This window comes from Pteropus medius, unplaced genomic scaffold (assembly GCF_902729225.1).
Source record: "Pteropus medius unplaced genomic scaffold, Ma_sr-lr_union100, whole genome shotgun sequence".
NCBI lineage: Eukaryota > Metazoa > Chordata > Mammalia > Chiroptera > Pteropodidae > Pteropus > Pteropus medius.
In genome coordinates this window covers 11,011,826-11,037,439 of record NW_024356249.1, presented here as the reverse complement: position 1 = coordinate 11,037,439, position 25,614 = coordinate 11,011,826, and the positions used below count along the sequence as shown (strand labels likewise).

General features: G+C 47.1%; 1 protein-coding gene across 1 annotated transcript; it reads right to left on the bottom strand.

Moving 5' to 3' along the window:
* Positions 1 to 114: 114 nt before the first annotated feature.
* PAX4 (paired box 4) lies at positions 115 to 4,356 on the bottom strand. Its single transcript, XM_039860784.1, has 9 exons — positions 4,010 to 4,356; positions 3,492 to 3,707; positions 3,100 to 3,175; positions 2,471 to 2,596; positions 2,163 to 2,245; positions 1,744 to 1,813; positions 1,338 to 1,393; positions 929 to 1,067; positions 115 to 388 (listed from the first exon to the last, which is right to left on the bottom strand). Exons 1-9 carry the CDS (start codon positions 4,172 to 4,174, stop codon positions 300 to 302), a joined length of 1,020 nt encoding a protein of 339 aa, XP_039716718.1. The 5' UTR covers positions 4,175 to 4,356; the 3' UTR covers positions 115 to 299.
* Positions 4,357 to 25,614: the final 21,258 nt, after the last annotated feature.

The window sequence follows — 25,614 nt, the reverse complement described above, 5'->3', positions numbered from 1 at the left end:
TTATATAGACACATAAATGCATTAGATAGATGGTAGACACATACATATGTAGATAGATAAGATAGATATATAGATTAACAGATGATAGATAGATAGATAGATAGATAGATAGATAATAGATAATAGAGCAAACTGTTTATAATTGTTAAATATAAGGGTGGGAGTATGAGTACTCATGGGAAAAACGTGATGGACAACAGGAACTACTGCTAATTTTAAAATGTTTTTATTACTGCCAGGTGGAGGCCTTTTAAGGCCACTGCGAGAAGTGGGCAGGCATGGCTCTCCAGCCCCTAGAATCAGGTGATGAGTAGGAGGGGCAGCAGGGTAGGGCCAGGCAAGGTCCACAGATGAGGAGGAGAGGCAGGGAGGAGCGAGGAGCAATGACCTGCTTGGGCAGGCCGGTATTAGATCCTCCCCACTCCATCTCCTTTCCACTCTGGCCCTCCTCCCTCATCCCAGGCCTGTCAGTAGTGGGGAGCCAGGTCAGAGCCAGGCCTAAGGGGCACCAAGCCTGGCGGCGGGGGCAGTGGAAGGAAGGGCAAAGATGACAGAGCGGTACCGAATCCAGGGAGCTCAGCTGTGGGGGACAGGTAGCCTGCAGTGACAAAGAAAGTGTGAGCTTGGGCTTGTTGCTGCCGCCCCACCCCCAAAGTCACTGATGGGGAGAGTCATAGACATCTGTTCTCTACCCTAGATAGATACACTTAATTCCCATCCCACCCTCTTTTCCTGCTATGACTGGTAGTGGTACTATGGGCTCAGGGGGTACTAGTCTCCCCAGCTTTGTGGGCCATGCAAAGAAGAAGGAGAGCTGAACCAAGATTCCTCTGATGACCTCTACTGGAGACTCATGCCCTCCTGTGGGCCAAGGAATCAGCTGACCCTCCCCACAGTCCACGGGAGTGAGGCCTGGCCTGGTTCTTACCCCAGCAGGGCTTGAGACAGGCTTGGGGTGGGGTGTCACTCAGACACCCGTCTGATGCTGTCCCCCAGCACAGCTGATGGCAAGAGGGACCCAGGGATTCCAGGGCAGGCAGGGCCACTGTAGGCATGGCAGGGGATTGCTAGGAAAAGCAAGAGGACCCCTCAGCTGCCAGTGTTGCCTCCTGTTTAACAGCACTGGGACCCCAGGGCTGCCCATCCTCCAGGCTGTATCCCGTACAACTGCAGAGAGTACCATTCACATAGTAGACTATGAGGATGGCACTTTCTGGAAGTGAGCACTGTGGGGGCTGGGGCAGTCGTGAAATCTGGCTCAGGCTTCCCCTGGGATGGGAGAAGCGGTGAGCCCTTCAGTCCTCCCAGTTCACAAGCTCCCCTCTCTTCCTGGATACCTGCGCAGAGACAATCCCTGGGGAAGCGGTCGGTGCAGTCAGACCCTGGGAAGCACCTACAAGGTGAGGGTGGGTCCACTCAGAGGGAGTAACAAATCCAGGGAGTGGGGAGTGGGGAGTGGTGATGAGAGGCGGGGAGGTTCTAGGAAAAGGGTGAGAGAAGGTGGATGCTACAACCCTAAACTGCCCTCCTCCCCAAGGCAGAGCCTTTGGAGACCAGGGAAGAAGGATTAAATCCCAGGGATGCTAAACTGAGGACAGTGCAGCCTTGAAGAGCAGGGACTGTGTGTGCCCAGCGTCCGACATGGGCTCACGGGAGGCGCCGAGTAAATGTTTTGGTGGATGGATGGATGGGTGGCTGGGTCACAGGTGGGTAGTTGGATGGACGGATGGGCAGAGAAATCACCTGGAAGCTGCATTTCCCACTTGAGCTTCTCTTGTCGGCGCCATTTGGCTCTTCGGTTGGAAAACCAGACCTGAGGGAGGGCGGAAACGAAGTAGCTGACTGTTCTCTCTACTACCTGGCACCTAGTGCTCTCAGCACCTGCTCCTGGCCTGGACTCAGAGCACAGACCCTTCCACAGACCTGATGTCTTCCCTTCCATCTCTGACCTTTGCTCTCTGGCCCCTTCTTCAACTCAAAGGCTTGGAGTCAGGAAGGGAGAAATCCGCAGAAGGGGAACAAGAGTCTTGTCTCCTATTTCTGCTCCAAAAAATTTGTTTCTCCCTTCTTGCCCCTTTCTCCACCTCACCAGAACCCAGAGCCTTCCTGGCACAGACTCTGCCCTTGTGGTTTGTGCGTACTGCGTGGCACAGCTTACTCACCCTCACCGTGTCCTCAGACAGAGAGGTGGAAGCCGCCAGCTTTCCACGGGCCACTGAATCAGGATACTGCCCACGCTGGAACTCTGTGGAGATCAAGGCTCATAGCAAGGTCATGGGGGGAGGAGTGAGGCATGGATTGCCCCCTCAGCCCCCAGTACCCACCTGCTGCAACCCTAAACTACCCTCCTCCCTGAGGCTGGGCCGTCCATAGCCTCCACCTCTCAACCTGTGCCCACAGGCCTCAGAGTCATTGCCTCCATGTGTCACACCGAGCCCCTCTGACCCAGTGTCCACCCCAGTCCCAGCACCTTTCTCCAGCGCCTCAGCTTGGCCTGGGGAGAAGATAGTCCGATTCCGATGGCCAGTCCCTGGGTGGGGCCCCCGGGGAGCCTCAAAGCCACTATGGGGATTGCGAGGAACCGGAGCCAAAATAACTGCAAAGGGGGACAATGGCTTGTGGTGGTTTGTGATGGTGATTCCTCTGGTCAGATGGTGTCCCCAGGGCCCTTGGGCTGCGGACAGGGGACAGCATGGGTATCAGAGCAGAGCTGCACTGGCGGGGCATTCACAGTTACTTGGAGGTCGTTGCAGGGGCACTTGGGGGGAGGCACACTCAGTGCCATTGTGGGCTCCGTGCTTGGTGTTTGGGGGAAAACAGCAGCAAGGTTGGTCCAGGTTAGCGAGATCCTACAGAACACAGGGTGCTCTGAGAAGCTGTGCGTGAGGCAGAGGGAGGGTGTAGAAGATCCTGTGAGCCTAGGGGCGAGGGAACCTAGTTTCTCTTCCAGGACCTGCCAACAATTAGTTGGTGACTTTGGTTAAGGCCCTCCTTATTTTCATGTTATGCAGGTGATCCAAGAAAGAACAAGAAAGAACTGTAAAATCTTAGGTTTGGCTCTGATCATCCCTGGGGGTGGGGGGCAGCTCCAAGACCCACCTGGCGACCTGAGCTGTGCCCAGGCCAGTCTCTGGTCCTCCTGTAGTGCCCGCAGGACTCGGTTGATGGAGGAGACCTGAGAGTGTCGGGGTGTTGAGTGGGGAGATAACGCCCAGTCCCAGAGTCGCATCCTTAGGATATTTCCCCAGTGTCCTTTCTCTCGTGCTGACCCACACGTAGTTTCTAAGGGCGGCCTCCTCTCTCTCCCCCACACTTTCTTCTTCTCACCTGTCTCACCACCACTACTTTTCAGGAGAAAAACATATGGGTCAGAAGAGAGCCCTGGGGCCCCGCCTCCAGCCTGGGATGGCCCCACGCCCAAGTAAGAAGGGACCTTCTTCTCCCCAGACAACCGGCATGTCAGCCCTGGTACGGGAGCAGAGGGCACTTACACTGGGAGTCTTGTCCTGAGTGCAAAGCCCTTCGGCACAGAGCTGGCGTTGGATCTCCCAGGCGAAGAGGGCTGGGCGCTCACCCTTCAGCTGGGCTATTCGGGCCACCACAGGGGGTGTGGCCAGCCGTGGCTTGCTTCCCCCAATCCCCTTGGGCTCCAAGACACCTGTGCGGTAGTAACGCCCTAGGATCTTGCTCACACAGCCATTAGATACCTGGGTCAGGTGAGAATCAGGGACAGGTATGGCATGATGGGCAGAGGGTGAGTGTCCCTGGAACAGAAGGAGGCTACAAGGCAAAGTAAGACCTACTGGATCAGGCCACAGATTTGAGGGTCCAGCCTCATTACTGGGAGTGTGAAGCTCCCATTCCAGCCCCCAAGAGGGTCTTCTTCTTTCCCCCAAACAACAAGACCTAAAGGTCCTCAGAGTCTGCAACGGCCCCATACTTGCCTTAAGAGGAGCCCCTTCTCCCTGCTTCTTGTCCCCATCACCAGGTGAAAGTCCCAGCACACTACCTTCAGGCTCCGTGAGATGTCACAGGGCCGCATCCCGCTGACTGCCAGCCTCACGATCTGCTGCCGGGTGTCCAGGGGCAGGGGCCGACCATTCACAAAGAATCCCCCCAGCTGATTCACACTGCTGATCCCTGGGCATGAGAGGGAGGCATCCACACCCCGCATCGCCCCTCCCCCCGGCCCACCTGTGGCATGAAGGACCCTCCTAGGGGAGGGTTACTCAGGCCCCTCCAACCTGGCTTCCCACCATAGAGAAAATCCTCCCCTGAGGGGACTGCTCCCCTTCTGCTCCCGGACATGAACCAAACATGCCATGTTCTTTGGGAGCAGGCACACGGGTGAGTCTTCCCTCTGTGACCGTTTGCACTGACCCTCATCATCTAAGGGAAGAACCATGGAGCAGGGAGGGGGTGACAGAGCAAAACTTCCCCAGAACCCTGGCCAAGGGAAACCACATGGATGGAAGCAGAGCCCTGAGGTAGAGCCCTCCCTCCGCACGCCACCCTGTTCTTCCCACCCCTCCCAGGCCCCCTACCGTCCTGCGGCATGCTCCAGGCTGACCCTCCTCACAGAAGGGCAGGAACTGGGCAGACTGGGGAGGGGGTTCCTCCCGAGAGAGACTTCCTTGGTCTTCGGGCTGGGCCTACAATAATTGGGGGTCATTTGGGTGATACAGTGTTTTGAGATAAAGGGTCTGCTTTCTAAAATTTACCAGTAGGTTGGCCAAGAAAATTCAAAATTTCTTTATTTAAACCCTTCTGCGATGACCTAAAACCTCACAGGGCTAGCAGAGGACTGGATCTTTCTGGATGTCCCGATGGGGCCTGAGAGGGTGGCAGGGCTCTCATTTCTCACACATCCATTACAAAAGGTCAAGGAGGTGGAAAGGGGTGATGCCGCCATATGCTCAGGTCTCCCCCTTTTCCAAGTGGACAACTGTTGTCTCTGACTCCTGGGTGACACACTTGGGCCAGGGCTTCTGCCTCCCATGCTCAGACTCAATAGGGTCAAAAACCAAAACTTAGGATATTCTGCCCAGCCAGGAGAGGGCATCCGTGACCAAAGATCCCAGTTGCCCTGGTATGAGGTTGGAGACCAGGTTCAAGGCTCTGCCTTCACTGTCCAGCAGCTCCCGAAGTGAGTTTTCCCAAACCACCAGCCAGAAAGCTCCTTCAGAGCACTTCAGGGGAGAGTCTTGCTTCTGTTTTTTATACTCTCCAGGAAGCCCTGGGGAAACATGGGGCTCAGCTGTACCCCCAGGCGTGGAGGCTCTGACCCCACACACTGGAAGTAGAGATAAATGAGCCTTGAAGTCTTAGCTTCTCCTGGAAGATTCATCTCTTGACAGTTTCTAACCTGCTGGGATTGTTGGTCCCTGTTGACTCTCGAGGGTTCTAGATCCCACCATGAAGCTTCACTCTCAGAGACCAGCTTTCCGGGATCAGACACCCACTCACTCAACTAACATTTATGGAAGGCATGTGGAAGGGAGGGAGTGAGAAGCAGGAGAGAGCTATCTGCTGACCAACTTAGAAGCCATTGTGAGCACAAGACAGTGTCTGAGCAGCAAGGGACACAGGTCATGGGCCATTGTGTCTTTCTTGCTTTCACCAGTAAGTAACAGGAGTTGAAGCCTCCTCCTTTCGTGCCTGGAGCCCTGGCAGGGCTGGAGTCACTGCAGAGAATAGTTTAGGCATAGAAATTTCCTGTAATAACCATGCCATCTTGGTTCAGTTAACTAATCTGCGATTATTCACCGAATAAGGTATTCATCGAGCATATTGCTGGTTGTTCAGGATGAAGGGACTAAAAAGGAAAAGGACACAGTTTTTGCCTTACCAGAGGTGACAGAGCAGCAGGGGAGAGGAAACTAGCACAGGGTAAACAACAATGAACGCGCGGGGAGTATGGAATCCAGAGCTACTTTTTAAATTCCGCAGCTAAATTGGCTTTTGCTCACTCCGCTCTGGGCAGAGACACATCCCCCTTCAAGTTCTCATCTTTCCTGAAAGTCAGGAAGGAAGCGAGAAAGCCTCCCCTGCCCACCCCCCCCCCCCAAACCAAAACAAAATAAAAAAACCTGAGGCACAGACTGGAGTTCCCACAAGTCAGGGGCCACCAAGGAAATTAAACTCAAGCAGGTTTAGAAGCCATTTCCTCACCAGAAACGGAAATTTCCAGCTCCTTTCTCTGCCCCCACCCCCGCTTCATGTTTGTGCAATTGCCACCAAAGCAATGGAGAGAGGAGAGCCAAGTTGGGAGTGTGAAGGGCTCTGCCAGGATGCGGGGGGTAGTGAGGCGGAGGGAACTCAGAATATCAGCCAAACTCTGCATCCTTGATAGGACTGTGTCCCCCCTAGGTGACCAGAGCTCAGAGGAGCTGTGGGTACTCAAGTTCAATATCCAAACCTAAGTCATTTCCAAACCTAAAATCATCATGCCCCAACTCGCAAACAGAAACTCCATTCCCAATAGCCACGCCACATATCCCAATGTTTATATTAACTTGTCTGATAAAAGAACTGGTGCTCCCAAGATGAAAAGGCAGAAGGGAGGGTTACAGGAGAAGGAGGCTGGGTGCTGCAAAGACAGAGGAGGAGAGAATTTAGCTTGGCCACACAAAGGCATGGAGACAGCATGGGAGGCAGAGCAGACAATGAGCCTGCAGGTGAGCTACCTGTGTGGAGGCAATGAGGTGGGACTTCAGTGGGAGGGTCTCAGTCTCCTACGTGGGCGTCTGAGGCCCCTGCAGGCTCCAGGGGTGGTGATGGTCTGGTCCTGGGAACAGCTTCCACTCTGCAAATGCGTCAGTCCTGCCAGGGGGTCCAGAGCTACAGAGAGCCCGTGCTCAGGAGCAGAGGGCAGCCTTCTGGGAGCAGCCAGTGATGTCACAGGCCATGAGCAGAGGAGAGAGGAGGAGGGAGGTGTGCATGGGGCTGACTGACACCAGCCCTGAGGCAGGGCAAACCACAACCAGTGACCCACTGTGTCCTTCCATGAGAAGTCTTCAGAGCCCACCTTGTGTCCACCTGCCACCGTGAAGCAAGTACAGAGCCGCTCTCATGAAGGTCCCCAGACTCTGAACGCACCCACTCAGGAGCCGTATTCTTGAAGGGAACGGGGAATGTGGAAGATGGGGAATTTCAGACTGTGTCTCCCAGGCTTTGAATGCAGAAAAGCCCAAAGTTACTTCCAGAACCACAGACACAGCTTCCCGGCCAGAACGCACACACCTGGGTTTTCGAGTCAACTCTTGGGTCCTCTGTGTAGTATTATAAAAGATAAATGGGTAGAGAGACTGATACCTAAACGCTGGCCAACTTGGCTCCTAGATCTTTGAGAGAATGAGGGTACACGGAGACGAATATGAGTCACATAGCACCAGTTCTCTCTGCAAAGTGTCCTCACCAATTCTCCAACTGGCTCCTTAACAGAGGTGACACCAAAGGTGAGTTCTTGCTTGGAAGTAGAGGGATCCTGGACTTCAGCACACTGGCGACAGTGGTGGCCGTGGGAATGAGCCTCGGCGGGCAGTTAGGATGCGGGCGGGTGTTTCTGAGGTGTGCAGCCTGGTTTTCATTCTTCCATCTCTAGATGTTATCAGGCTTCATTCCACTAGGGATTTGGTGCTTTCAGACTCTAAGTTGTGAATGACCCTCCTGTTCCCACAGAGGACACCACAGGTTATCTGGATCATTATTGGGGTGGGGGGCACCAGTAGCTGGTGGTTCCCGTGGAGTGGGATGCTGGCAGTGAAACATAGCCCCCAGTGCATGGAAGCTCTGCTGTTGCCATGGCCTTGGGCAGGTCCCTTGTGAAGGAGCCAATTTGGAAAGCCCTTTGTGTCCGTGCCACGATTCTGTGAAACCCTCCCAGAAGGCAGGATGAAAGTGGGACAATAAGACTAGACCCAGGGCGGGGGGGAAATGCATTTCATTGGTAAATGCTTTGGTTTTGGGGGGAGTGGGCATGGGTGCTATGTGTTCAGCTTGATCCTAGAATTGGGAACTCTTGTTCTCAAAGCAAGGCCAAAGGTATTACAGAAGTGGGTTTTCTACCTCACCCCTACAGGCACTCCCCTCCTCCTCCGGCCTCCTCCAGCCTCCTCAGGCTGGTGCGGAGCCCGGGCGGGGGCGGGGAGACTGCAGCAGTGCTTTCAGCACTACGGGCAGGACAGCACATGCCCTAGTGCCCCTGGAGCCCACTTAATCCCAGGGCGGCTGAGACTGCTGGTCCCTTCACTCGGCCGTGCGTGGGTAAGAGGGGGTCCCAAGGAAGCATGCGGTAGCCGGCTCTTCGTTCTTTTTCCTGCTCATCTCGCCTCCCACCTCCCCCTGCATCTGGGGGTGCAAGGCTTCGTGTCTTGACCTTCTATTCCCGCAGACAGCTGCGTGACGGTGGAGAGAGGGGTGTCGGGGAGAAGGGACAAGCCCTGGCAGATGGTGGTGGCAGCGATTTCCCCCATAAACTACCCTCTCCCCCCTGCCTTTACGACGCACTCTTGGGTCTGAACAAACAGAGGCTTTTGACCCAGAGGTGATGGGGGGGAGGGAAAAAAGAGGAAGGGCCCTAGCAGGGGGCCTCGCCTGCCCAAAGCCTCAGCCACTCAGCCCTTTGCCCAGCGCCCAGGCTGTTTGAGGAGCAAATATCTGCCTTCACTGTCTGATTCTCTCAACCACCCCCACCGGGTTTGGGGCTAATTGTCCCTCATTAGTTGGGCCCAGGCCCCAGGCTGCAGCCAGCCCCCGCCATCTGCTCACAATTATACATTAACTCAGAGGTCTTGCTACCAGCCAGCCAAGCTGTGCGCCCCTTTCTGGGACAGCCGTGGCCATTCCAGCCGGTCCTTCACCCTAACGTAGAGCCCTGGCTGCTGGCTTCTTCTGTCCTTGGGAACCTCTAGCATAAAGCCCCTTGGCTGTGGGAAGAGATCTGTCCCACGGAGAGGTGGCTGGCGCTCCCCTACCCTCCTCAGAAGACAAGACAAGCCCATGCGTAAAGCTGGAGAGGACAGGGCGCAGCCAGAGCGAGAGACTCGCCGGCTTCGGTCTGACACCTCACCTCAGACTTTTGGTACTCACTGGGGGAGGTGACACCCGCCCCGTCTGTTTCTACACCTCCCTGCGGTGCCCCTTAGCAGACTATGTGTTCTGACTCCCATCCTCCCTCTGTCCAGAGAGTTCCCATCTCACGCCAGCCGTCTGCTTCTCAGAGCGCACCACGCCCCGTCTCCAAACCCGCTCTCCAGCAGCGCGTGCCTCCCAGGTTAAAGTCACAGTAGTTTCCTTGCTACAAAAACATGGGGAATCTTCAAGGTCCCTGGACATTCCTAAACCTGGCGCTGAAGTTGCAAACGCTCCCATCCCCAAAGCTTCATGCCGTCTCCCGGCTCTCCCAGCCCAGGCCCTGCTCTCACACCGGCAGATCCCTGCGCTCCTCTGCTCAGCTCCTAGAACTCTGATTACTCAGCTCCCTCCCTCTGAACTCGCCAGGAAGGGAGTGAGCACTGTCCTCCCATCTGTGGCTTTGAACTGAGGATACAGAAAAAGCTCCCCCTTTCCCTTTCTCTTTCCCCATGAGTCCCTAATCTCTGAGCTCAACTCTGTCCCATGTCTCCGTTTGCTGGTGGGGTGGTGAGTCTGCACTCTATGGACAACCCCCGGTAGAGCTGCAAAGTTCAGGAGTTAGAGCCAAGGGCCCAAGGAGGCCAGGAGAAGAAATCCACGGAGATGTGGAGGGCTGGCACTGTGCGCCTCAGTCCCCAGCTGACCAGGGCACTCCCATAATGCTCTTTAAGCCATCTGTAGAGAGTACCTCCTTGGGTCCCATGGGCACCAGCCCTGCCACTTTAGGGAAGGTGCTGCGTGTGCGTCCTGGCTGGGGTTTTCAGACCCAGCGAGTAAAAGAAACCTGAAGTTTAATCTGTTTCCTGGGGACTGCCAGCTCTGAGCTGCCCGAGGCTTCCCCCACCTCCAACTCCACTTTGCACGGGGTGGACGACCTGAGTATTTTAAAATACACTTTATTTTAATTAACTTTATTTTTTAGGATAGTCTTCAATTTACAAATATCAAAGATAATATAGAGAGTTCCCATACACCCTACACCCAGTTTGCCCTATTATTAACGTCTTACCTACAACTGTATACTCGTTATAATTAATACACCAATGTCGATATGTTATTATTAACTAAAGTCCATACTTTATTCAGATTTCCTCAGTTTTTCCCTAATGTCCTCTTTCTGTTCCAGGACACCACTTTACATTTAGTCATCGCATCTTCTTAGGCTCCTCTCGGCTGGGACAGTCTCTCAGACTTTCCTTGTTTTTAATAACTTTGAGAATTTTGAGGAGTTGGATATTTTGTAGAACGCCCCTCAGCTTGGAGTGTCTGATGTTTTTTTTCACGTTTAGACTGGGCTTACAGGTTTTGGGGAAGAAGACCAAAAGAAAAAAAAGGAAAAGAAAAGAAACAGGATATAAACCGCCATTTCATTGCATCATATTAAGAGTGTATACTGTCAGCATGAGTTATCTCTGTTGACCTCGACCTTGATCACTTCACTGTTGCGTTTCTCCGCTGAAGTTATTCGTTCCTCTTCCTTCTCGTACAAGTCTTCTCTGAGGGAGGTCCTTACGCACAGGAGTGGAAGCTATGCTTCACCTGCTTGAGGCCAGAGCACCTACATAAATCATCTGAATTTCTTCTGCTCAGGAGATTTCTCTCTTCTCTCCCAGTAATTTAATTATATCAATATGGACTAATGGATGCTTATATTTAGATTAGAATTCAATATATACTACTTTGTTTCTTTTTATGCTCAAATCATTCCAGCTTCGGCCATTGGGAGCTCTTTCAATTGACCCCCTGTATCCCTTTGGCATACTCCCATTATTGTGGGTTTGGTTTTTGCTGTGTGTGTGTGTGTGTGTGTGTGCGCGCGCGCACACACACACACACTTCCTTACTTTCTGGCACTGCAAGATGCTCCAGGATTATCTTGTATATTTCCTGCCCCGGTCCTAGAATCAGCCATTTCTCCAAGGAGCCGTGATATCTTTTGTTGGAGAATGGTATGAAAAACAAAGAGCTGGGCACTAGGCTTGTTGTTACTGGGGTGTCAGGGCTTCTAGGCTCTCTCAGTTGATAGAGCAAAGAAATATATGTGTGTGTACTGATGTCTCCAACTCAAATCCATTTTTACATGGATGATTCCAGATACCCCTCTTCCTTATCTGTAAACTTGTACAATACTTATGTACAATTTATTTTAACTTTAGTCTTACAGACTCCACTCATTTCCAGAGTTGCTCAAATCAGCACCTTTTCCCCTATGCCCTTCACTGAAGTTGTTTCATACATTTGTAATACAGTTAGATTATTTTGTCACACTCTTCATTTCATTTTAGGATTCCTGACCTCTACATAATTTTTAAAAATTTGCATGCATTAAGATTTACTCTTTGGTCTGTTAAGGTCTATAGGTCTTGATAAACACATAATGTTATCTGTCCGCAAATACAGTATTATACAGAATAGTTTCAGCACCCTAAGAAATCCCCAGGGCATCGCCTATTCAACATTCCTCCCTCCCCCAAACCCTGGCAACCACTGTTCTTTTTACCACCACTACAGTATTGCTTTTTCCGGAATGTCATATAATGGAATCATACAGTATGTAGCCTTTTCGGGCTGGCTTCTTTCACTTAGTAATATACATTTAAGTTTCCTTCATGTTTTCTCAGGTCTTGATAGCTCATTTCTTTTTCATACAAAATAATATTCCAATGTCCCATGTACTACAGTTTATTTATCCATTTACCTGCTAAGGACTTCTTGTTTGTGTCCGAGTTTTGGCAATTATGACTAAAGCCGCTATAAACATCAGTGTGCAGGGTTTCGTCTGGATATGTTTTCAACTCCTTTGGGTAAACAACAAGCATGATTGCTGGATCGAATAGAGAATGTTTAATTTGGTAAGAAGCTGCCAAACTGTCTTCCAAAGTGGCTGTACCATTTTGCATTCCTGCCAGCGACAAATGAGAATTCCTGCTATTCCACATCTTTGCAAGCACTTGATGTTGTCAGTATTTTATATTTTAGCAGTTCTAATTGGTGCGTAGCGGTATCTCATTGTTGTCTTAATTTCCCTATGACATGTGAGGAGAATCATGTCATATGCTAATTTGCCATCTATATGTCGTCCTTGGTGAAGTGTCTGCCAAGGTCTTTGGCCCATTTTTTAATCAGGTTGTTTGTTTTCTTATTGTTGAGTTTTAAGAGTTCTTTGTATATTTTGGATAACAGTCCTTTAACAGATGAGTCTTTTGCAAATGTTTTCTCCCAATCTGTGGCTTTTCTTCTAATTCTCTTGACATTGTTTTTCGAAGAGCAGAAGTTTTTAACTATAATGAAGTCCAGCTTATCAATTATTTCTTTCGTGGTCCACGTCTTAGGTATTGTATCTAAAAAGATATCACCAAACCCATAGACCTTTTTTTTTTTTTTAGAGCAGTTTTAGATCTTCACAGCAAAATCGGGGAAGGTACAGATTTCCTATATACCCTGCTCCCCACATATGTATAGTCGCCCCCATTTTTAATAGCCCTCATTTGTTACAATTTGTTGCTACCTGAACCTAAGCTGTAGATTTTGTAGATGTTCTTTATCAGGTTGAAGAAGTTCTCCTCTATTCCTAGTTTGCTGAGAGTTTTTATCATGAATGGGGATTGGATTTTATTAAATGTTTTCTCTACATCAATTGATAGGATTTTCTTCTTAGGCTGTTGGCGTGGTAGATTATATTGATTGGTTTTTAAATGTTGAGCCAGCTTTGCATACCTGGAATAAATGCACTTGGTCATGTTGTATAATTCTTTTTACACGTTGTTGGATTCAATTTGCTAATATTTTATTGAGGATTTTTTCATCTGTGTCCATAAGATGTATTGTTCTTTGGTTTTTCTTTCTTTTAATGTTTTTATCTCTTCAAGTATTAGGGAAATGTTGGTCTCGTAAAATGAGTTAGGAAGTGTTCCCTCGAATAGCCAGCTTGGAGAGTGAGGGCAAGGTTTACCAAGCAGATGTAACAGGCTGAGAGACACATGAAGCTCATCTCCTGTAGCAGCATCCAGGGCAGTATGACCCAGTAATTACCAGTGGGACCTTTAGCGCCATCAAACCTCAGTTCTTATCTCAGCCCTGCCATACCATCTGCATGATCTTGGGCCAGTTAACTATTAATTTAACAAATAATTATTGAACACCTACTATGTGCCAGACACTGGGATAACAGCAGTGAATAAAAAGACAAATCCCAGCCCACGTAGAGCTTCCCCTTTTGCTGGTTTACATTCTTAAACTTTCTGTTCTTCAGTTTTCCACATGAATAAAATGGGACTATAATAGTACCTACCTAATAGGTACTAAGTTAACATATGTAAAGAATATTCTATATAAGTATCATATTATTGTTGTCGTTACTATTATTATGTGCAAATGGGTAACACTACTATCTATTGATTGAGTTCAGTGGTTCCAGTCTAGGAGCTTCCCAGCCCCATCCTTGCTGCCCTGATGCTGCATCCCTGTCTTTCCTGTCTCACTGCTTCTCTGGTTGACCCTCTTCATCTCTGGGCTCATTAAGCCTATTACATGAAATTCTTTCTCTGACCTAGAATTACCTTGCTGAGAGATGGTTGAGTGGCTGCCTTTGAAATATACCAAAACTTTGCTTTTTTTTTTTTAAGGGAAGGGGATGAGGAGTATAAGTCACTGATGATCCAAGTTCTTTGCCTAATGCTTTCTGAAGGACATAGAATCTTGGCCTGGCCTAGGTAGGAGAGAGAGGGGATCGTATTAATTTACTCTAGCCATCACTGAATATAAGTCTGTAACAGCTCCTACATAGGAAAGCTCAGTGTTCCAGCTTGGGTAACTTTCACCTGCTCAGCAAGACCCAAAGGCAGTGGAGAAGAGAATTCCCTCCCTATGGATAAGGATCTTACCTCTGTCCCAGGAATCCAGAGCTATTTATTTTTACTGCAGCCAAAAGGGCCCCCAAAGCAACGCCTGCTCAGGCCAACTACCAGTCACCACACTACCAGAGAGCAAGCTATGTAGAGATAGATAATTATTAAAGAAGTCTCATTGCTGTCTCTGGCTTGGCACTATCAAACACAATAACCAGACTTTGAATAGTCCATTGTCCCAGTTTCATTATCAGCCCAGCTGGCATCCCCTTCATCACCCATCCTCAGCTCACGTAATTCTTCTTTACTGGTCCTTAGTTCCACTTCTTGGTTCTACAACAAACTGCTCTTCCACTCCCAAGTCCCCGCTACGTGAAGTCAATGATTTCAGCTTTCCATGGACTGCTCCATATTTCTCTCTCTCTTTTCTCGAAGACAGAGCAACATTAGTGTTTAGGGAAAGCCTCTCTTTACTCCCTGATTCTCCTCTCTGCTCCCACTCTCAGGCATTTAGACCATTCACTGGAGCCTTGACCTCATATGTAAGGTTTCTCTTCAGTCTCCTTGTACCTTGAGTTCTTTTTCTTAATTTTCTTTATATTTGTTGTAATTTAATGTATAATAATGATCGTTCCAACCGAACAGTATTTGGAAGGAAAGCTGGCTAGAGCTGCTTGACCTCAGCCGCGAGGATCAATCACTCTGGAGCCCAAAAGAACAAGGCGGCCGGGCCTGCGGGGAGTCTGCGCGCGGGCTCCCCCTGCAGTTTGCTCAGGGCCCTGCATTTGGTCGGGACACAGCCTGATATTTAATTGTCCTTAATTGTCCAGGCTCCCTTCAGCACTGAAATTGGCAGGGGCATCAGCACCAGGTCAAAAGGGGCAAAGGAAATGAAGACCTGGGAAAGACGTGGCAGCTGGAAGCGCCCTGAGGCGCCAGCTCCCCTTCCGACTGGTAAGGTGATTAAGAGAAATCTCTCTTCTGAACTCTGGATTCCCAGATTTAGGATCAAACACAAGGATATTAGTGCATTTTAACTGCAAACTTGTCGTGGCCACAAGGCCTGGTTGGGAGTGGGAAAGTTCATGCTTGTTTGGCTTTCACAGTGAGAAGGGAGGAAGGCATGAGATGGAGAGAACAGCGTGAGTGAGTAACCTGCTCCGTGGAGGTTAGCTCCCAGATGAATTAGCTGGATTAGGCTGTTTGAAGAATAAAGTGTTTTACTCTTCTAAGGCCTTAGAATTTTGATTTTGTCACTTGTTTTACAATTAAGAACTTCCAAGCTCTGGGAACAGGAGAATATTCTAGGGTGAGACCCTGTCTCACTCTCCTACTTCATTTTGGGTTAGGATAGCATACAAGTGGTTACAATCCCAAAATATGACTTGAGGGAAGACACCTGAAATGGCATTACAGTACTTCCTAGAACTGTTCAACCTTATTAAAATCAGAGAAATGCAAATTAAGACAATAATGAGATACTACTACATAACCACCAAAAAGGCTGGAATTAAAAAAGGCTGACAATATCAAATACTGGAGAGGATGTGAAACAACCAGAAATCACATGTACTTCAGAGAGAAAGTCTAAATTGGTTCACCCACTTTGGAAAAAGTTTGGCATTATCTGCCAAAGTTAAAGATATTTTAATCTATGACCCCTTATACATTCCCCAAAGAAATGCAAATGCCGAATGTTTATTTATAATACCTAAAAACTGATACAACCCGGTTTCAGACACTATTGCTGTATATTAAACCACTCTAAACTTAGAGGCATAAAACCATCACCATTTGTTATGCTTATGGATTTCGTGGGTCAGGAGTTCGGAAAGAGCCTAAAAGAAATTGCTTGTTTCAGCTCCACAATGTCTGTGACATTCTGCTGGGAAGACTCAATAACTGTGAAGGCTGTGACTCAATAACGTGAAGCTAGAATCATCAAAGGCTTTTTTGCTCATATATCTAGCTGTTGATGCTGGCTATTGGCCAGGAGCTCAGCTGGAGCTGTTGGCCAAAACACCTGAATGCAGGCTCTCCATGCAGTAGCTCGGGCTTTCTCACAGCATAGTGGCTGGCTTCCAAGTGCAAGCATCCGAAAAGAACAAGGCGAAAGTATAAAGCATATTCATGAAGTGACTTAGGAAGTCACTTTTGCTGTAGTCTATTGGCTGAGACAGAGCAATGGCCCACTGGGATTCAAAGGGAGAGGACATAGATTCCACCTCTTAATGGAAGGTCGCTTTGTAAAAGGAACATATGTGTTGAGAGATATTTCTATGGCCATCTTTGCTCCTTCTTATCCATTTTGTTCCATGCTGAGGCAGAGCTGCAGGCAGAGGGAAACAGCTCAAAGGCCCTGTATTGGATGAGAGCTTTTCTTTAAAAGAAAAAAAAAAGCGAATAAACATCACATAACTCTATGGTTGTTTAGCCTGTTTCAACTGTAGCATAAAGCAACATCCTATCTCTGAAGCACTCTTAAGAGAGCAAATTCATTTAACTGCTCTCCACTGAACAATAGGTTATATTATAATTTTAGAATTATCTTGCCTTTTCGTAAAGTCATTTCTTACCGGGATTTGTGCCACTCTTGAATACATGAAACAAAGACTTGGGTGAGGAGGAAAGAGATATTTTCTGACATCAAAATGTTTCTGTGGTGCTTCTGTGATGTGGCTGAAAAAGGGTGTTCTTCCACCTGAAATAGCTCTCCTTTGGGCGAATTATGCTGGAGGAGATCCAGAAAAAAAGTGCTTGAAGAAAATGTATGGATCGTCCTGAAGTCCACTTTGAGCGAACCGTGTGCCCCTTCGAGCTGCCGCCTGAACCCTGGCCTCTCTCCTTAGCTCCACCCCTGCCTTTCACTCCCAGAAAATGATCCATCTGCCTTGTCTCTGGTCATTTAACACTGGCACTCCCATCCTCATGCATTTCAGTTCCCTTGCCCCTACATTCCCCACCGTCTGATGCTGACCTCTTGCTTTGCTTCTTCTTCATTGCTCTGGCCCCTCAGCTCTGACAGCTGACACTGGCTGACCTGGTCAGGACCATGCCAGCCCACTGCAGAGTCTAGCTTTAGCTCCTAGCTGTTCCAGGCCCCTGCCCACCCTGGAAAGAGCCTCATCATCAGCCATGAGGTTGCTGCTTCCACAGGGAGTCATCCTGTCTTCTCTATCCTGAGTCTTCCTACCGCATGTAGAAGATCGAGAATGTCCAATGCGACCATCTCAATGTCTTTCTTCTCTTTTTCAAAATGTTCCTGCATCATTACATGACCCCTCTTCCTTAGCTCTTGACGAAAGGAGGACTGTTTTATTAGAATTCCTGTTAATGGATGTTAGAGCTGCCACCAGCCTGGGTCTTTGGATGATTACATGAGGAGAGTCACCATCCCGGGCTGTTGTTATGTGAGAGAGAAGTACACCTCTATATTATTTAAGACACTAAATAATTGTTGGCTTTTTCATTGCTGCAGCTGGCCCACCCTATCTAATACAGGGACAAGCTAAAGTTAAGGCATGTGTGGTTGCCAGGATTTAAGAGAGGGGAAACACAGGCAACTGTTGGCAGGAGCTAAATAAAATTTATGTTTCAGATTAACTTTCCTATGTCTGCACCTGTCCAGTGATAGTTACCCCCACTATAATTCCCAGCTTTCGCCCTAAACACCCACAACATTCTCAGTTTCAATTTCCAGAAAACACGAAGGATGTGTGATGGACATATGGGAATAAAAGACAAGGCGAATAAGTCACCTTAGTCATTCAAACAGACTGAATACTTCAATTTAATTCAAAATAAACTTACTGAGTGCTTGTTCTTTACGAGGCAGTGCCAGGCCTATAGGGAACACAAAACTTAACAAGGCACCTAAGAGCTCGCTATCAAAAAATTCACAGGCCAGTTCAACTATTACACGAAAAATTATGACACAAAGAGAGTGTCTAGCATAGCATCAGAAAGATGCAAACCGATGGCCTGGGGATATAGAGGAGGAAGAAGTCACTTCTGATTGCAGCTGTCTCAGAAGATTTTATGGAAAAATCTGTATCTGCAGTGAATTGAAGGTTGTTCCAAGTGGAGGGAGTTGGGAGAGCAAAAACTCAGGGACAGGAAGCCCTGGGTGTATTTAGGTAACTTTTCTAGTGTGGCTAGAGCTGCTGGAGCCACAGTGAGTAACACAGGGCAGCACAACACCGGATTCTGTTCTCCAGCGGGCAGGAGTCCTTTCCACGGGTAGGAGAAGGTGCAGACGTTCAGGAAGCCCATGTTACCCCCGCTCCATGGAGGCGGGGTGTTTAGGAGAAGAGGTTGTAATGCTAGCTAGGGACTTCAGGATTCTGGGGATGGAGAGAAAGGAATCTTCAGGTTCCATCCTAGCTTGACCATCTCAGTTTGCAGAGAGGAGACAGAGATTCAGAACAACATGCTACCCTGTGATAAAGGTGCTACCACTGGCTGGAGATTTCCTTTGCCTTTTTTCTTAGAGACTTCAGTATGGCAGGCAGGGTACAAGGTGACAAAATGCAACATTGGTCAAAGCCAATGGCTGTCACAGAAGCAAATCAATATATAATTATCTAAGGCTACTGAGAAGCCAGAGGCATTGATTAATGGCTTTCAGGAAAATGGAATGAAGGTTGTTCTTGCTAATAAATGACAACAGCACAGGGTACAAAGTTGATCCATTAGCTAAAAGTTTTGTAACCATTACTGAAATCATATAGTTGTATAAATAAATCCTTTACGTTGACTTACTATATAGATGCGGCAAATTGGGAATTGAGTATTATCTTCCTTAGGTTGATACAAATTTTGTTCCGCTGTGAAGTTTGAGAAATAATGTCTAAGTCACAAGCATAGGATAAATTGTTTTTCTTTCTTTTCTTAAAACAGAATTTGAGTTCCACTTTTAATGTTTTAAAATTTTTTCATTGTTTAAAAAAAGTTTAAACATAATGCCTTAGGCTTTCATGCATTTTAAACAAGTTTGGGCTACATGAGGCATAGAGAAATAACTTAATTTAAAAACCTATTTAGAACATTATGGTATCAGATATGACAGCAAGATTCAAGTTTAGTCACCTAGACCAGTGCTGTGTAATATATTAGTCACTAGCCTCTTGTGATTATTTAAACTTAATTTAAATTAATTAAAATTTAAAAATATTAAAAATTCAGTTCCTCAGCTGCAGTAGCCACATTTCAAGTGTTCACTAGTCACATGTGTTGAACAGAGCATGTATAGAACATTTCCATCGCTGCAGAAAGTTCTTTTGGATAGGGCTGATCCACACAACTTAAGTTTTTGAGGCTTTTCTTTTAAAAACATAAAGTGAAACTCTGTATTAGTCAACTTGGACTGCTATAACAAGATCCTGGGTAGCCTCAAAAATAAACTTATGGAGGCTAGAAGTCCAAGATCAAGGTGCCAGGGTTGATTCCCAGTGAGACCGCTCTTTCTGGCTTGTAGACACCACCTCTTTTGCTTTGTCCTCACATGGCCTTTCCTCTGTGCACCTGCAGAGCAAGAGAGGGAAAGAGGGAGAGAGGGAGAAAGAGAGAGAGAGATCTGGTTTCTCTTCCTCTTCTTATAAGGGCACCAATCCTATCAGATTAGGCCCCATTCTTATGACCTCATTTACCCTTAACTACTTCCACAAAGGCCCTGCCCCCAAATATGGGGGCATGGGCTTCAACATATGAATTTGGGGGAACACAATTCAGCCTATAATAAACTTAAAAAGGAAGAGGAGGAGGGAACACAATAAATTTAAGTTTATTATAGGCTGAACACAATTCAGCCTATAATAAACTTAAAAAGGAAGAGGAGGAGGAGGAAATAGGTCAGAGCCTGACGGAGAGGGTCTCACGGTCTCTGCTAAGGAGTTGAAACTGCATCCTAAAGCAGAAGGGGAGCCACTGCAGTGTTAACAGGGCATCTATGTGACTGAGATTTGCATTTTAAAAAGAACACCAGGTTAACAGTACGGAGGATGGGTTGAAGTTGGAGGTTGGCTGGGGAGAATGGAGGTAGAGATTCACTCTAGTGTTGAGTATTCTGTTTCCTGAGAGGAAGCTTAAAAATAAAAGCTAAAACATAAAACATGTTTAGAGCAGCCTTTTCAAATGGAAAGGTGAAAGCTTTCTTTGCTTAGCCTCTGGATTCTGCTAGTGCAGGTCTAGGGCAAAAGAGGCACATTGAGCCACCTTAGAAGCAAGCTTATCAAATAGTTAAGAGCAGACTATGGTCAGAAAGTTCTGGGTTCAAATCCTGATGTCGTCCCTTATTAGCTATTGACCTAGAGTTGGTTGCTTACCTTTTCCAAGCATTTATGTCTTCCTTTGTAGAAAGAAATTGGTTATATCTACTTCATAGCATTCTAAAAATTAAATATGTAATGCAGGGAAAAGCATTTAGCTCAACTCAAAATCTGCTTAGTGTACATGTTTAGTGGTCAATATATTTTGGCCATTATTACTGCCAGGGATATATTTCCTAAATTTACTCTCAAAGGAGTACAGGAAATAAGGGGTTTGTCTGTTTGATGGTTAAACGAATTTTGTCCATCTCTACGTTACAAAATTAAGTACATTTTCAAAAGATGGTCAGTATACGTAAAATTCACAAAAAAAGTTCCTTTGAAAAAATAAAATATGTTCAGTGCACCCTTGACATAAAATGCCTGACCCCCGTCCTCTGACAGGACCACCTGGAGACATCTTACAGTAGATGGGTTTCTATGGGGAGAGGGAGGTGGGGGAGGTAGGGGTGCCTCCTGGAGGGAACAAAGAGGTTCTGCTCTGATCTTTTATCCCGTCCACATTCATCTGAATTTTGAACCTTCTCCAAGGAATTGGTATATAACAGAGGGGCAGGGCAGGCACCCTAGGGTTAGCTCCAAGCAAGGGGATCAGGGGTATAATTAGGGCCAGGAGCCAAAGTCCTCACCATATTCCATTAAGAGAAACCAGAACTGCAATCCCCACCACACTCCCAAACCAGCAAATGCTCCTGTCTCAACTTTCTTGAGAGAAGATGAAGCTTTCTCACCTCTACGCCTGCTCAACACTCAGTTCATCTGCTCTGATCTGATGTTACCCAGGCAGGAAGGTGACTGGATCTACCCTGAAGCAGGATTATAGTCTCTTTCCTTCCTATAAAGGCACAGTGATCATGAGCTTTAGAGTCACAAGAACTGGTGTCAAATCCCTCCTCTACCAGTTATTAGCCATGTGACCTTCAACATTCTACATGAGTTTCTAGTTCTATATAGGTAAAATGAATATAATACTTTTCTCTTCTTCAGTTATTCACAAATATTTCCCGAGCATCTACCCGTGCCAGGCATTGGGCTGGGAATTCCGCTATAAATAAATCAGACAATCTGATGACATTTGTGTGGGCAAGGCGACAATTATATTACAATCTGATAAGTGCTCTCATAGACCAAAAATAGGAGGAAAAATAACTTATCCTGTTCTGAGGGAAGGCAGTCTTCTCAATGCCTTCCAGGGGAGATACTCTGATTTCTAAGTGGGGAGTTGAAGAATGAGGAAATAGTAGCCAGGTGAAGTGAGTGCGAGTGAAGAGGCAGCAAAATTTATAGTCAGACACTTTTGTCTTTGCCAGCAATTTATTTAGCACATGTTTGCTGTGAGAATTATAATAATTTTATAAGTCAATAGCATATACAAGATAATATCTCTCAATAAGCCTAACAAATGACAGATTAATCACACTCTTTTTCCATGAAGGAATAAAGTCAAAATTTTAACAGAAGCATACTTTTTATACAAGGAGAGCCGGCAGCCAACCCAGAGCTGGGCTCTAGCTGCCAGCGCAAAAGTAAAAGTCCCCCATTGCTAGAGCACATTACTAGGGAAAAAAGACACCAGTGTTGGTAGGCTAGGTGAGCTGATCTTTTTGGAGGAGACTTTGAGTGGTTTATCACCACTGTCACTGATGACACTCTGGCATGATTTACTTCATTCTTACACCAAAACAACCTCATTTGTAAAAACTTTTTTTTTTTTTGTCTTTGTCATCACCATATACCACTTAAGTCACAAGCAGGTAGATTCAAAATCATCATATTAAACCAATAAACAATACCTCCAAAGACCAAAACGAAGTTCACTTGGCCTGTGCAGACTGTGTGAGAAGAGCTGGTGTTGACAGGTCACAGGAGGGATGTGGGGAGTAGAGAGACATGATTAGATCTGCATTTTAGAAATGTCACTTTGGCTGCAGTAAGAAGAATGGATGAGGTGTAATTAAGGAAAACTGGTGTCAGAGAGCTCTACTATAAGCCTAGTGCAGCAATCCAGCTGAAAACATGCCAGGTTTAAGTAATAGGAGATATTTAATAATAATCATAACAAATTTAACACATAGATTCATTCAGGCAGTGTTCTGTGTTCAACATATACTAATTCATACAATCCTCAAAACCAGAAAAACCCTAGGAGGTAGGTTCTATTATCATCTTTATTTTACAGATGAGAAATCCATGGAACAGAGATACTACATAACCTGCTCAAGGTTATACAGTATTAGGATGTGAACCTAGAAAGTTTGGTTCCAGGGTCTGTGTACTTGACTTGACTGCTGTAGATCTAACAGATTTCAACGCTTGACTAAGAATTGGGGAATGAGGAGGAGGGAGAGTCATTGATGTTCTCCAGATTTCTGACTTGCGGGTGGGTAGCTTTTGGTGTCATTATTTGGGCTGAGACACATACGAGGGAAGAGCAGGTTGGGGAGAAAAGATAATAAGTTCCTTGTGAGACGTGTTGAATTTGAATTTCCAAGATGACAGCCATGAGCAGATAGATATCTTGAGTATCACTAGAGATATACGTCTGGAACTCAAGAGGCTGTTTTTTAACAGGTGCTATATATTTGGGACTCATTAGCATGTAGCCATGGAAATGGATGTCTTAAGAAGACTGTTTCAAATTAGGAAAGAAGATGCTTTGAGAAGAGCCCAGAGAAATATCAGTATTAAGGGGTAGGCAAAAGGAGTCATTCATAATAGAAATGAAGAGGAGCCCCTAGAAAGATGGGAAGAATACAAGTAGTATGGGAAGGAAAAAGGCATTTTTAAAGAGCAAACGGCTTCAAATGCTACGGAGAGCTCAGCAAAGCGAAGTGTGAAAAGCATCCATTGAATGGAGTCACAGGGCAGTCATTAGTGACCTTGCAGAGAACAGTTTCTGTAAACAGTCCCAGCAGTAGTCAGAGTGCAGTGGGCTGAAGATTGAACACAGGGTGAGGATGTGGAGGCAACAAAGAATTTCACCAAGAGGGTTTGCTTGTGAAGGCAGGAGAGCTATCTGGAGAGGAAAGTGGAGTAAAGGAAAAATTTAATTGTTTTTACTATGCAAGAGACTTGATAATATTTAAATGCCAATGATAGGAATCCAGGGTAAACTGAGAGGCTATATAAACAGGAAAGGGAATGATCTATTAAGAGAGTCCTTGAGAAGTTAGAGGAGGTGGATCCAGAACACAGATGGAGAGTTTAGCCTAAGCAGTAGGAGGAAGTTTTTGGGTTTTTTTTTTGTTGTTTTTTGTTTTTGTAATAAGGGAGAAGAGAAGAATGAGAAGGATGATAAGTTTTTATATTTGGTGGTGGGAAATGAAGAGAGTTATTGATGGCTTTTATTATCTCTCTGAAGTAGGAGGCCTTATCACTATTTGAGAGTGTGGGAGACAGTGGAGTTGGAGTTGAAGAAAACAGAGAAGGCTTAAAATAGGCCTAGTGATTTTTAGGGCAGTATGATACCATAATGATACATGTTGTTTTATTTTATTTTTATTATTTTTTTTAACACCTTCAGTACTAGCTATTCCTAGGTGGTCTCCCACCCAGGTACTAATCAAGTCCGACTCTGCTTAGCTTCTGAGATCAGACGAGACATGTTATTTTACATTTGTACAAACCTAGAGAATGTACAACACTAAGAGTGGACCTTAATATAAACTGGACTTGGGTGATTATGCTGTGTCAATATAAGTTGTAAGGAAGACACCACTCTGGTGCGTGATGTTGATGATGGGAAAGACAATGCATGTGTATGGGCAGGGGGTATAGGAGAAACTTCTGTACCTTCCCCTCAATATTACTGTGAACCTAAAACTGCTCAAAAAAAATTAATTAATTAAACAAAAAATCCAGACCCAGTGGAGTTGGAGATCAAAGTGACTGAGGAAATAGAAGAAATTTCCAGCAGAAGGGAGCAGATAAAAAGAGGTTAGCTAAATTGAGGGAAAAGAAATTCTACTTGAAGAACAGTTTGTGATTGGTAGCCTCTAAGGTGATCCCCAATGATCCTGCTTCCTGGTATTCATTCCCTCAGGGGATCCCCTCTCCTTGAGTGTGGACAGAACCTAGCGACTCTTCTAAATGAACATAATGTGACAAAGTGATGGGGTGTTACTTTTGAGATTAGATTTAAAAAGGCTCTGGCTTGCTTGTCCTCTCTTGCTTTCTCACTTGTTTGCACTGATGGAAACCAGCTACCATATTGTGACCTCTGCGCCATGGAGTTGCTGACCCTAGAACTTGACCCAGGGACATGTGAAATGTGGAGGAATTAGCAAACCACTTCTTTTCAAAGGAGCTGTAGGGGTAAGTGGTGTCCCCGGTGCAGAGACAGGTTTGAAGATTAAATGAGGTTTGAAGTCCTTGGCTCCATATAGTGGGTACTCGATGAATATTAGTTGTCTCTAAACATTCACTTAGACATTTGTATGCCCTGGCTCCCGCCCTCCGTCATCTCTTTATTCAAAAGAAAATAGGGCTAGGTGAGGGGCTGGTCAACACACTCGGTCAAAGGACTGCCTCCTCCCTGCTCAGGGAGAGCATGTAGCAAGGCTTTTCCAGGCTTCACCGGAGCGGGAAGAGCCCGAAGAACGGGGGTCGTTCTCCTTAGTGTACAGGACACGTCACCCTCTAAAACAGATTTATTCTTTCCATCAACAAACATTAATTGAGCGCCTTACAAGTGCTAAGACACCGGCGACACAAATACGAGCGAGATATACTCCGGACTACAGGGAGGAAGGGCGGCCGCGTTCCGTTTCAAGACCAACATCGGCAGATTTCATGATGCTCAGACTTTTCCAAGTTCCCCCACACTTTTAGCCGAGGTAAAATGTCAGAAGTCGGTGTATAGTCACTACTGAGATCCTTCCAGGACCTGTCCTCTTTGGCTCCTGGTTCTCAGTCCGCACTCCCCAAGTCGCGTGCGACCTCCTAGAACGCCGGCGCCCACGTGGGTTCCAGGACCCGCCGGGCAGGGCGCAATGGGAGGAGCCTGGAGGGTAAGCGAGGTTGGCCCTAGCCCTGAGGCTCCCAGGGCCGCCCGCGCCCCGCGGCCAGATGCTGACGTGTCCTTGCCTTCCCACTACACCTCCCGACACTACCTACTAGGCTGCCCCGGAAGTCCCGCCCCAGACTTAGCCCGTCACAGCAAATCAGTTCTTTCAGCGCTTCCTGGAGTTCGCTACCCGTTTTGAGACCAAGGGGCGGTGCTTTGCGAGCAGGGTGCCTATTGGCTTGAGGTCCGGCAGGCTCTGGGCGCTAATTGGCCGGAGGGCGGTGGCGTTCTGGCACGCTTG

Bases quoted from the DNA above. Each gene is read 5' to 3' on its own strand.
- PAX4 (XM_039860784.1), bottom strand. From the start codon at position 4,174: ATGCGGGGTGTGGATGCCTCCCTCTCATGCCCAGGGATCAGCAGTGTG. The intron at 3,176-3,491 runs GTAAGTGCCCTC...CGACACTCTCAG, and splicing joins CTCAGGACAAGACTCCCAGT to GTCTCCTCCATCAACCGAGT. The intron at 1,394-1,743 runs GTGATTTCTCTG...CTCACCTTGTAG, and splicing joins GTGGGAAATGCAGCTTCCAG to GTGCTTCCCAGGGTCTGACT.